This window comes from Pyxicephalus adspersus, chromosome 2 (assembly GCF_032062135.1).
Source record: "Pyxicephalus adspersus chromosome 2, UCB_Pads_2.0, whole genome shotgun sequence".
NCBI lineage: Eukaryota > Metazoa > Chordata > Amphibia > Anura > Pyxicephalidae > Pyxicephalus > Pyxicephalus adspersus.
The window spans coordinates 100,576,302-100,590,206 of NC_092859.1; the positions used below are offsets into that span (position 1 = coordinate 100,576,302).

Genomic DNA, 13,905 nt, shown 5'->3' on the forward strand with positions numbered 1-13,905 from the left:
ATGTAGGCTATGTGGACTTCTGTTGCACAAAACTGAACTGTATGCACTTCTTTTCTGACCCTGAAATTTTAAGCTTTGTAATTCATTTTATTTGTTCTGTGCCCGTCAATTTTATTTATTTGTGTTATTGTTTTGCCTTGTTTGTTTTCTTATCTACAAAAACTTAATAAAGAATTTTATTAAAAAAACAAAAACAATAAAACTAAATTTTTAAAATGGTATATTGTTTGAAAAACAGAAGTTCATTGTTAGAATTGACATATACAGTGTGTTTCTGTCAAGACTCTTAATAAATTGTTTTAGAAATGTTTTCTAAATATGTCGTCAGGTAATTTCTTTTCACATGTACCTATTCTTACTATCATGAATAGTTGAAAACAGAAAAAAATACAATTCATAAATTACTGATACGATTTTTAGATTGTAAATAAAAATGTAGTTTGCGATTATAAACAGTAGAAAATAATCTTTTTACAGGATTCTATTAAGTAAGAAAAAAATCTTTTTTGTTTTCAATTTCACCAGTGACAAGTTAGTGTCACAAAAAGCTTAGTTCTGCTTGGCATCACTTTGTTAATGCCCTGTTCATTAATTTAACAAACTATCAAGAGAATATTTAAAGAATGGGCCAGCTTTATCTGTCGAATTTCTTTTAATTAAATTTTGCAGTGGCACGATGACAGCCAGCCGTTCACAAAGGGAATTCTTTTAAGAGCTAGGAGCCCTAACTACAAATCATATTTGTCCACATTTTTCTTACATTTTGAATTTTGTAAACTAAAATACTCAACGCACATGTAAAAATTGTAGTTGAGAAAAATAAGTTGCTGTAATTTTACATACAAAATGTCCTTCTGTCTCTGCACAATTGAGGAGGGAGAGAAAACAGGCATAGAAGCCATGATTCAAACAGATACCAAGTTTTGTCTGCAATTTAGAGGTCTATTTATATATTTTTTTTATAAATAAAATGTACCGTTTATTGCACTCTTTTTATTGATTAACAGATACATGTATATAATTTAATTTCCTGAACTTTGGATGTCCATGATCACCCCATGAACTTTGGAAATATATGTGCATATCTTGGATGATCATTAAACAAATTTACAGTTCTTAGTCTTTATGAGATGTTTGCACGGCAGTGTTACCAACCTGATGAATGTATTTACTACGATACTACAGCCTACCCCACACCACCATGCAACTAGCTATAAATGCAGCTGATTATTACAGTTTCAAAATATAGGAGAGTGGCAGAAAAATACCAATTGGTCATTTCATTTTCTAACCATTTAATTTAGGAACATATATATGTATATCCAAATGTGCTTGCAAGCATTAACTATCCACTACCATACCTGAAGGGAGATTTTTTTTCAAGGATTCATTACACTTTCAAAAAAATAATGCTTCCTAAGGAAGGTTGGGCATTACTCCTAAATGTTTGAGACCAGGTCCCAAGTTCTTAATCTTAGAGCATACTAAAAAGGAACAATATTCCTATTGTAAAGGTTTCAGCCATGTGTACCCATCCCTTTCCATTCTTAAGTACTTACTAAATTCCTGCAATCCCTATAGTTCATGCCGCAGAATTTGAAACATTTTTGCTACCTATCATCTCTTTGGGATTGCTCCTTTAAAGCCATAAAAGGGTTCCGATGGTGTAAAAACATTGAGCAAATAGAAAGATAGGAAAGCTTCAAACACAGATTTTTTATATCACTAGAATTATTTTCTACAATGTGTAATTTGTCAAAAGATAAATGAGTACACTTAAACATGAAATTAACTCTTTCAGAATTTAGCAGATAAGCTAATTTCAAGAGAAAATACTCTACAGGAATAAATTTGGGATAAGAAAAGAGGGAAGGGTTTTTTAGGGTAAAGCAGCCATACAACATGGGAGATAATGATAGAAGTACTATGACTGGCTGCCAAGGAAAAAAGAAAATTCACAAGAAGCAGTTGCTTCTGCTTACAAAGTTCCCCTTAACATATTAATGAAAAAATTGGATTAATGCCACAAAAAAAAGAAAATATTTAATATTTTAACATTAACAGAATAACTTGGGAAACAGATACAATTTTTTCTGTGCCTGACCACTGCTGAGCTGAAAGGTGTCTGAAATGGTGACTGAATTTTTACAGTGTAAGCCTAATACAAAAATATTTGAAGAGACTCGTGTTCTAGTAACTTGACTTTAAATGATGCATTGTAGAAACCTTTCAAATGGCACTCTGGCCCATCGTGATTGAGGATGACATCCTATATGAGACATACTGAGGTAGACTGGCATGGCAAATAATTGTACTGATAGGATATCACTTTGCTGTGCTGTAACTCTACATTGGTGCAGCTGAAGCAGTTCCAAACAACTTACCATCAATACGACTAACCAGCTCCTCCAGCATTTTCACTTTCATCTGAATTCCTGGCTGTGCAAACGTGTAGTTATCCTGCAAAGGCACAAAAGCAGAACTCTTTGAATCATAGTTATTGAAGCATTTTAAAAACATAAGAATTTTGTGTAAAAGTCTGTCCTCCATGTTACACAGTACCATTTAATAAAATCCAATATCAGAACAGAATTGGTTAAATAAGTATTTCAATGGGGTAGAAATGTGACCAATTAAGTATATCAATTATTCACACCGTTAAATTTAAAGTGCATTTTTCAGTAGAATAAAAGAAGGATAGTCATTTAAAACAAACCAGCTCAGTACAAAAAAGAAGAAATATGACTGGCCTTCTACTGAAAATACATTTTCCCGGTGGCAAAACTTTCTTAACCATTGCATTGAGCATGTAGCTAGTAAAATCAGAGTTTCTGATCAGCAAACAGTGATCTAAAACAGTGACTGAATCAAGGAATTGAATGCTTTGCATCTACAACAACCAGGCAATTAGTATTTTAAAAAGGAGAGTACAGTAATGCTGGTTTAAGTTTTCTATAAAGGAAACCTGTGCTGACTAAAATATGTCCAGTGACATTGTTGACATTCTTCTGTAAATGCTAAATGTCTGCTTGTCAATCTGAACACTAGCTTGAATATATTCCCAGTAACCAGTATGAAGAAAACCAGAATTTAGAAAATCATTACTAACAAGCAAACTTGTTACAGGTGAACAAACTTTTCTGTATAATTAGAGGCACAGCCAGAAAACTAGTATCTTTCAAAGCAAAAGATACACTGCTTTCATTTGGGTCCAGGAAAGTTTTGCTTCATACTCTGACCAGGTTAGAGGTAGTCCTTAGGCAAGTAAAACTGGAGTAAGGTAGTACAAATGCACCAGTGGTAAAAATTCCTTTGCTGGAACATGATTCTACCGGTTTCCTTTCTGGAGCCCACTAATGGCACCTGATTCTGCTAGGACGGAAGACCCTGTGCACTTCACCTTTGTTAACCAGCTGCAGTCAACAAGTAGACATGGGGCAGACAGACTGCTAGGAATCATGGGGGTTTCCACCACTAACATTTACAGTAAACATGCAGTTGACAATTGGGTTGCCAGTTCTAGATAATTAGCGAATATCTGTAAATATTTGCATTTGTAGATAGGATGCAAAATTTGGTCTATACTACAAAGAATTCTCAACTTTACTATAACCCCAAAACAGGGCAGATGCAATCCAGCAATATTCTACATTGGGGCTTGAAGCTCTTTGATAATATTTATTATTAAAGGGGCAGATTCTGACATTCTTGTGATGCAATGGAGTGTGGGGACTCACTTCATTCTGTGCATTCCAAGGTTAAGAGGTCAGTGTCAGACTGGAAGGCAGCAAGGTATATGAAAAGGCTGTGGGAACCAGTTTATTAAAGAGGATTTGAGCAATGGAAAACAAATAAAAAAATGAGCTTTATCAACCAACCTAAATTTTATATAATAAATAATATTAATACCTCCCAACTGCATGCTTAAACATCTGAACATAGGAAACATTCAATATTTCAGCTTTTTACAGCAAATGAAAGCAATCACACAAATGAACAGATAGCATTGAACATTTACGAGGCCTTTCAGAGGTGCTTTAGATGCCTTAGGCTGAGAACTAAAAACAGATCAATGTTAAACTCTAATAATTATAAAAGCCGGGGAAAAAAAAGGGAGCGAACACAAGAACTGGGCTTCTTTTATCACACTATCACAAACAGAATAGTGCATAATATTGTCACAAAATAAGCACAGCAATAAACACAGACTAGTGCAATCAAAGGTCATTATAATTATGTTGTGATACAATTTATTTTGTTAGATATTGGAACCTTTCTGAAAAATTTAATAGGTAAATTGACTGAAAAATGACTGTAATATGATTCATATATTGAATACATGCTTGAACAGTTAAGTGACTGATGCAGCTGATTGTTAAACTGTCTCCAACTGTCTGTGTTCAATAGGTGAACTGACTTTATCCCCTTTCAAAAAAAAAAAAAAAAAAAAAAAAAAGATTCAATGACACAGGAACCCAGAGTCTTGAATGGTCTGTAATAATACTCAGAAGAAAGGGATCTTGCATACGACTTCTGTATGCAATCTAAGAAACATTATATTAATGTTTAGTACAGGCAAACGTTGTTCCCACATTTCATTGAAATTTCATACATGCCTCTTCAAATTCTGTTGAGCGGATTAATAGTACACGCTTTAACGTTTATTTCCCTTACTGAAACAAAAATGTCTTTCAGCGCCTTGGCCAGCTCAGCTTTGCTCTTTTTGCCCAAAGTTATTATCTTGAAAGATAACTGGCAGAAACGTAAAACTCAGATGATGTTATCAGCATCTATGAAAAATAGATGCCCCAAAAAGTGACCTAAAATCTCCAAGCATTAAATAGAAAAAACATTTTAAAAAGTTGTTTGGAGCAATCAATTGGTAAAGTCTACAGATGTGGAATTTAAATAAAATCATTGATGTTAAAACACAGTTTTAACCAAAACATTTTAATTACTTATTAAAGGGATAGGCTTGTTCTGGTACTAGTAAACTACAACTTTTAAATGCATATTGGCTAACTTTAGGAATTTAAAATTGTATTTGTCACTATAAGTGGAATTTAGTGCAATGTAACTGTATGAGCCATTTCAGGATGGGTGTGCTGTCAACTATTATGACCATCAGGAAACCTTTCTTAAGCAACACTGAGATGCAACAAAGGATAAGTATAAAGGTTCAACATTTTTATTGAATATAACAATCTGTTTTTTAAACACAGTGCATTATCATCAACTAAATGTCATTCATTTTAGTTTAACATCTATAAGCTAAGCACACAAAGGTGATATATTTAAAGTCATACAGCAAAAGGGTAGCTTGGATGTACCAAAGCATGGAGGAAACTGAAATCTACAAATGTGGTGCCAATCAAACTAATGATTGGCAAGGTGTTGGTGGGTATTGTTCTATGCTTAATACAATCTTGTTCCATTTAACACAAATGTGTACAAAGCTTTAGTAAAGCTCACTTGTCCTAACACTAAGTGTGGCTAATCCTTTCTCTGAAGAAGTAAAGAAGCTTAAATCTTACTCAGCATTTCTTGGGAGATCATTGTGGAACATCCTCACATCTTGAACTTTACACCTAAGTTTATCCATTAGATCAACACCCTCTGATGGCTTCCTAACCAAAAAGGAAAACTGAGACACATAAGTAAAAAAGACAGGCTTACCAAGTAAGCACAAAAGGATATATGCAGTAAGCTGTCAATATCTACCACACTACCAGCCCTCAGGTAGAATAAAACTTATAATTTATCTATTCAATGTAAATGAATCCTTATTTTCTCAACTCTCAGTTTCTAGAAAAACTTATTCAGTAAACCCAGATTACAAAACAACTAGCCAAATAAAGCATAATTGTACTTTTTATTATTGTATTACTTTTTTTTTTTTTTTGCTACTCTATCTCTTAGATTGTAAGCTCTTTCTGGAAGGTTCCTCTCTTCCTCCTAATTGTATCCGTCTGTCATTTGCAACCCCTATTAAATGTGTCATATGTTAGTGCTATATAAATACAGTCTAAAAATAATAACGTCCAGTTTCCTCATCCCTATACCAAACAAATAAATCACAGGCTTGAAGAAGGACTTCAATCATGTGGAGTTTACCTCTCACATCAAATGACCGCAAAGAATGTTTGACTTGTTAGATTAACTGCAGAATGGCAGTGCTCACACATGATGTCCAGTCCTGTCCAAGTCAATCTGATTACTAAAAAACAGTGTGCCTAGAAAAAGCTGGCTGAAATGGTTAATCTAGAGGAAGCTAAGGAGTTGAATAAAGGTATTAGCTTTTTCTTGAGAGATAACCCCACCCACCCTTTATATAACAAAGTATAGTACTGTATATAGTACAGTATTTACTATAGTAAATACTGAATGGGAGGGGCAGAGCCTCCTGGAATACCTATGTCACGAATGTGCCGAGAGATCCGCATTTTTTTTTTTCTTACAAATACAGCAGCATATGTCGCCCAATCTTGCAACTGTGCAGAGCAAGATGGTGTAACGTAAATAGGGGACATGAGAAGAGGGAAGAAAATGGCCATGCTCAGTGCTTCCTCTGTGCTGGGAAGAAGCAAGAAACCAGAACAACGCAGAACCGTATAAAAGACAGCTCCAGAGGGATCAAGGGATCTGCGGAAGTAAAGGCAGATGTCATTTTTTTTCATTTTCACTTAGTTCTGCTTTTAGAGAGTTCATGACATGAAGTTGCAGTCATACTTGTATAAGAAGATACCAACAAGGCAGTGTCAGTAGCTAATGTAAGCAGCCTTACTTGTTTCACATGGGAAAAGACCATAGGCTCTCCCATATCTGGAATCACCTGGTACTGTGGGCCGGATTTATTAAAAAAAAACTAAGGCTGGAGAAGATTCACTTTCATTAGTGAACTTGGGTGTTCCAGAAAACCTGGAATATTTAAAAGTAATTTGCTATTTGTTAGCAAATATTTTCAATCCCAGACCAAATCCATTCCAGGTCTGCTGAATCATCCAGGTTCATTGATGAAAGTGTATCTTCTCCAGCCTTGGAGAGCTTTAATAAATCAAGTCCTGTATGTTTCACCTGCTCAAGTAAAGGCAGGTGAGGTGAGTGATAGCAGGGAAGGGGAGTATAATTGTGTTGAGGGAGTAAAATGCATGTGGATTTGGACTTTGCTCGGAACAGACGAGCAAAGGGTGACTATATCTCATGAACACGTACATGTCATGAAAGAATTTTGTAAGCTGCTATTGCCAGGAACATCTTGTGAGAATGCTTTTTCATTGACAGTCAGGCAAACATTTTGACTTCAATGCTATCTGAGTGACTGTCCTGGAACAAGTATAATAAGATAAGAAATTCTTACACTTTTCTGACACTCATTTATAGCATGCTTGTTCCAGATCTTATAATTTGAAAGCTGATTCCAGCAATGGCTGCCCCTAGATCACATAAGGATCTTCTGGAAGGTTCATAGTTTGCTGACATACTTTAGTCAATACCACACATCGGTACACGTGGCATTTTTCAACTACATGACCTGTGTTGATGGGCAAATAAAATTAGCTTTCAGGTGCTCTTCAATTGCATTTAGGAGAAGACACTTCACAAAACATTCACAGTTCATTACCAGGTGCATTTGACCTTCTACTCAGCTGCATCAACCTATTAAAGTACCTTTTGCATTCCCATTGACTTGTATTGTAAGCAAAGTAGTTCTGATGCAAACACCTGACGTGTTACGTTTATTAGAAATTTATGACTTTGACAAGTAAGATGTTTTTCTTTAAGCTTAAATTTAGATAAGTTTAGATACTAATAACATTCAAAAAGGCAGCTAATAAATATCATGAGATACAAAGGATCATTAATTACAAAAGATAAATATAGCTCCAAACAAAAACTGTAGTTGCTGTACTAAAACATGTACCAGAGTTTATAAATGCTGTTAAACTCTTTATTAGAAAATGCAATACACTGTAAAACTGACATAATACAATGTATTTACTGTGAGATGACAAAGACATGCAAGTCAGATTTATTAGAAATGCCTTTTAGCTTTTTATCCCTAAAGGAAATTAAACTACTGAGACAGTCACTTTGCATCCGATTATACCGAAGACTGATTTGTCAGTTGTCTCCCATAATAAAGTGTATGTGGTTCTTAACATGGCCTCACTTGTCTAACAAAAAACTCAAGGTAAGGTTTAATGGCATCTACTTGATAGCCCCCCACCCAAAAAAAAAGTAGAATATACTCTGGCTGTGAAATCACTTGTGGATTTTACACAGATTGCTTTTATTTACATTCATGTCACCAAAGGTATTTAGGTAGCATTTATTCATTACTCAGCAAGACTATTCAGTGCAAGGTTATTGAATAACAAAAGGTGGTTTGGTGTTACATTTGTTGAGGAGCTCATGCTCTTTATCAAAGCAAACAGCTAGCTGGGCAATACCAAAAAAGGAAACAGAGGCAACCATGTGCTGCAATTGAAAATTATGAAAATTATAAATTGCACTTTGCATATTACAGGGAACAGCCATGCTTTTCATGTACACCTGGCTTTTCAAATCAAGGTTACAATCACAAATAAGAACAAAAAAAACATTATTGATAACATTTATGTAATTGAAAGAGGGAATTTTCAACAAAGAAAATAGGTGATTAGACAAATCAGAATAAAGTTGCTTGGTTTTCTTTCAACAGTCATCCAATAACTGATCCATTGCTATCATTATTAGGAAATCTGCCTTTAAAAAATGTAAAAAAAAAAATGTAAAGCAAAATAGAAGAAAATATTAAAAACTTACTGAAAAAATGAGCATCAATATATTTACTGGTCATCCATAGCAAAAAGCAGTGTGGCAAATGTACTATAGATTCTCCCAGAATTTCCAGGAGTTACTACAATTTATTGGATTCAGTTGGACGGAGTTTTGAAGCCATGAATAAAAGAAGTGGGAGGTTCAACTTATTATCTTTTATTTGTTGATTTATCTTGATGTATGACTATTTAAATCAGAGATACTAACAGGGCACTTGAAGACAGATGACCCTCCTGTATAAAATTTATGACTACAAGTAAATGGTGAACCTAAAAATTTAATGGAATTTAAATTCCAATTCAATTGAGCAAATCAATAGTTGTCATAAATGAATGGAACTGAGTATGCCAACATGTTTCATAAAGTAAACAGTACACATAAAGACCAATTAGAATCTTTGTCTATTAGTTATTATATGTGATTGCAGACCACAATCCAAGCCTTGCAAATGCTTCTGTGATGATGGCTTTAGTCTGGTAAAAGCGGAATATGTAAAGTGATAAACAATAAGTAAACCCAAAATTAAATATTTATTTATTTCATTGCAGTTTACCAGTCATTATATGTAGTGGATTTGTTTCATTAGAAAGTTTTTAACAAGTACAGAAAAGACCTGTTGATTTTTCCAGGAATCCAATGTGAATTACCAAGACCCCCTACTCACCATGTAATAGAGATTAACTAAGGCAGACATATTTAAAGCCCAGCCTAAGAGACTACTATGGTTCTCTGTATAGATAAAGTGAAGAAGTAAGGAAAGCCACCAAATGGATGAAAAAACATGGCATTCACACTCATGGTATTTAAAATAAAAAAATAAATAAATAAAATCAATCTATTCACTACATCTAGGCACTGATAAGTAGCAATACATTACAATTTACAGTTTAGAAAAACTTATAAAAGTACAAAAAGTAGTAACGTTCTTGTAGAGCACTTCAAACAAGAAGCAATCCATTATAATAATAAAAAAAAAAAAAACTTGGAAAATTTTGAGAGGCAATTTGATTCAAGTGTCCTAATAAAACAGAAGGGTAAGCCTTCATTTAGGGTAAAAGTATGCCACTTAAAAGGAAACAAATCCAAGTTTCTATTACAGTATATGTGTTCATATATAGAGAAAGTCTAAATTTCACAGAGTAGTGGATTTTACACCTAAATCAATTAAATGGTATTCTCCATATTTTATAATTAATTGAACGGAAAGGAAAGAGTATGGGTTGAGGCATTGGAAGATTTGTGTTATATGCATACTTGATTAGCTTCACATATTAGACTGAGCATAATGACAGACTAGCCCTGGGAGAAAGATGTAGTAAAGCACAACCGCTAACTTCAGCAGAAAGTACACCCTGCATAATAATGAGTAAACATAGATGTGACTTGGACATATATATGTATGAAATGCATAGATAGTCTTTAAAACCTTTATCAGACATTGAGAATATTTACCATACACTTTTTAAAAAGATTATCAATGCCCTTTAATGCATATGTTCATACACAATCCAGTTAAAGTAATATTTACCCTCCAACTTAGATTAATAATTATACTGAATAACCAAATCATATCCAGATTCAGCCAATGTTTTAATTGTTTAATTATAACTATTGCTTATTTTTTACATTGCAATGTAAATTAATTTAGGATAGTACACTCACTAAAATGTCATTTTTCAAACAGTCTACTTTTGTTATCAGCACCATTACTTTAAAGCTCTATTTGCTACTATTCATTTCAAGATATACACTCTATTTGTCCTGTTCCCTATGGCAGTTTATAAAATGAAACAACTTGCAGGACATTATTTCCTGCCCTGCAGCTATCTGTAAGCATTAGGGACTGTATACCTAATTGCAGTTAATACTGCAGACTTAGCCCCCTGCAGAGTCCCAACTCCTTTCCCCATCATTAAGCTCTTAGTGCCTCAGTCCAGATTTCCCAGCAAGACAGAAATGCAAAATCTGTCAATGTTTACAGTGGGTGCCCCAAATCTACTGGCGCCATGTTGATAATACATACAAAGCTTCATTATCTGTCGACATCTTTTATTTCAAGCATCATGGTTAAGACAGACTGCTTTTATAGAAAACATCTGAATATTCATCAACTTAAACCTTCATTGCCTCTGTTTGACCTACGAATGAATCGGTAATTTCTAAAAAATCCTCTCTCCTCCATTTTGCAGAGACAACAGAAAACTGCAAACTACAATGGGATACAATATAACCAAAATATTTGGTCTGACAAACCTAAAGTTCATATATCCTAATACACATATAATGGGATTAAAGAATGGGGAGCGGAGGGGCACCACATGGCTACTAAGCAACAAAAATGTATACATTTTTGTTTAAAGGGCTTGGAATATTCCTGAAACAACTACATCTGATAGATCTAATGTCTTATGATCAGTTATTCACTTACAGACAGCTGATATCACTATGCCATCTACATTAAAAAAATCAACATTTGCTATGCACACTGCAGTTCATCCAAATTCATAAAAATTCAAGCATTGGTAAATAAACATCTGAGCCCCATGGAGTTCTACCTGCTTAATGGAGCAGAGTGAGCTGAGTAATAGAAGTGCTGGCCATGTAACTTTCATTAGGTTTTGCTGCTCTCCACCTGTATAGGAGTCCCAAAGGTGTCACTGTTGCTTTCAGAATAAGCCCACTACTAGAGAAAGGATAAAGGATGAGGCGAATATCCCAGGGGCTGCAACTTTATACATATGGTGTTAATGGGAACACGTTAGTATTCCTTTCCTAACAAACTAATAAATAGGTTGTGACAATGCCAGTAAACTTTAGGTTCTTGCCTGCCTTGTCCCTGGATATATTGCAAAGTTCCATTCCTATGGACTGTCATTATTTGTAGTGCAAACCATCCAAACATTATTACCTCTTACTGCTAACTGACAAGCAGAGGAAGAAAGCATTTCAACTGAACCTCTCTCTCCAATAAGTTTTGTTAACTGATACTGATACAGTTAGAAACATTTTTAAAGCCTCCATTCAGTCAGAAAACATTTAAAGCTAAAAAGGAGGTATATTTAGCTCTAAGCCAATTTGTGATACCAACCATTTTTTTTTTACCTAAAAGGCAGATTTAAACCTAAACAGTAATTTCTATAAATTAGTAATCAGAAGCTCCATTCAACTTGAATGGAGTAACTGACTGACATATTTAAAAGTGGCATAAACAGTCTATTCATTTCATTTAGGCTGTGATCACCACTTTTTATACAAGGCAATGACAGCAATGGGATTTTTGAAACTAACATCACTGATCTTTATTATGTTCTATGGTGACAGCTATTATAAAGTGGGGGAGGCGTTTAAGTAATCTAGAAAGAGGTATATATGTACTGGTAACCGTGTAACCATCAATATTAGTGGAGATTGTCCGCTTATTTATAAAATGGCAATCATTTAAAAAAGTGGTGACCATATTGCCTGTCAATTTTATAAATAGGGCAATGTCAAATGTGACATTATTTCTGCATATGCAAATTGGCAGCTTTATAAATGGGCCCCCTAAGTTATCATACACAGGCAAAATAGAAAAAAAGGTATGTATTAGCAGTAAAAATTAAATTAAATGAAGCATATAGCCATGATACATGTGAAGTAATACACCCCCCTCCCACTTCCCATATAGGTATGCTTGTCATATTTCTCAGTTTTTTTATTACCCTGTATATACAAATATAAACCCATAATTATTGTATTCGGTTCTTGAGGACTGGAGATGGACACATACTAGTTAGGATTTTCCAGTTCAATGGTAAATAAAAAGTGATTATTGGATGTGTCTTTTGGTAAAGTCTTGTTTTAACCCCTTTCCTCCTTTTTTCATTATCACAGTTAGATTTTGGCAACATGAATTCTGGCCCATTTAGCTATCATCTAAAACATCTACAGGCATTTTAGAATCTGTACTTTCAGTTATTTTAGTAATTTCAGAAAATGTGAACACTTTGAATCAATATCCTACTTTCAATTAAAGTAACAAATATGAATAAATGACATAGGATTCCTAGAGAATAATAGCTTAGCTAAAGAGACAGAAAAGAAAATCTAGCTACCTCTGCAGCAGCTACAGTGTGATACTGGCTAATACATCCCACTCTGCATGTAATATTTTTGGTTACTAACCTATATTAAATATTTATACATACACAATGTATGTCAATATGCTTGTTTTATATAATATATATTATAAATATATTATATATATAAATATTTATTAAATTGATTTAATAAATTATTAAAAATTGTATTGTATTGCAGTTTACTCAATAAACATAGCTATGATAATCAAGGTGTAACTTAGCATGGATACAGATTTATTACTTGATACACTGCTTATACTCTTTCAATGGCCTAATTTCTATTTTCATTTTTTCTTAAGCAAGTTTGCATATCAGCAGTAAATATACCATATTACTTTAGAATCTCTGGTCAATAGTGTTTATTAAAAATAGTACACCCTGCCCAAGACACTCTGATTATACAAGAAAAAAAAACATTTCATTATTCTGATCATACTGTAGTAAAATAACTATATAAGACCACTCAACAAGGTCAGCAAAATGGAAAGATTTCATGGGAAGTTATGTAGAACATAGGTCGGAGAAAGCGGCTTTAAAAGTAGTAAGTGTTTGTACCAATCTACTAATGTATGCATTTAAAAAAAAGTCCAGAGCTCGTTAGTAAATGGAACAACATTTAAAAACATGGATTTGGGTAATTTACAGCACTAAAGAGAAATCAATACTAAGTTGTACAAAGGCTTCCTGGAACCCAATTTAACCTGATCAAAAGACGAAAACCATGATTATTTCTACTAGGACAGGTACACAGATGCTACATGCTAATTCTCAGCATTACACAGCTATATATGTAGCTATTAAAGTAAACAAAGCATATAACTGTCACAAACAAGTTAGCAAAATTATATGGAAATTATATTCCCTATGCTAAAGTAAATCCAACAAAAAAATATTTTACATGAATCAAAACCACAAATATCAGTATTACCAAATAAAAGTACATGTGTGATGTTAAAAACAAAGC

At 33.8% G+C, this 13,905-nt stretch overlaps 1 protein-coding gene across 1 annotated transcript in view; it reads right to left on the minus strand.

Annotated features, from left to right (window-relative positions):
* Positions 1-13,905, minus strand: part of TBC1D22A (TBC1 domain family member 22A) — a 276,396-nt gene that overhangs the window by 140,920 nt on the left and 121,571 nt on the right. The window contains exon 10 of the mRNA XM_072401624.1: positions 2,385-2,460. Coding sequence (XP_072257725.1) covers positions 2,385-2,460 — 76 coding nt within the window. The remainder of the gene's footprint in view (positions 1-2,384; positions 2,461-13,905) is intronic.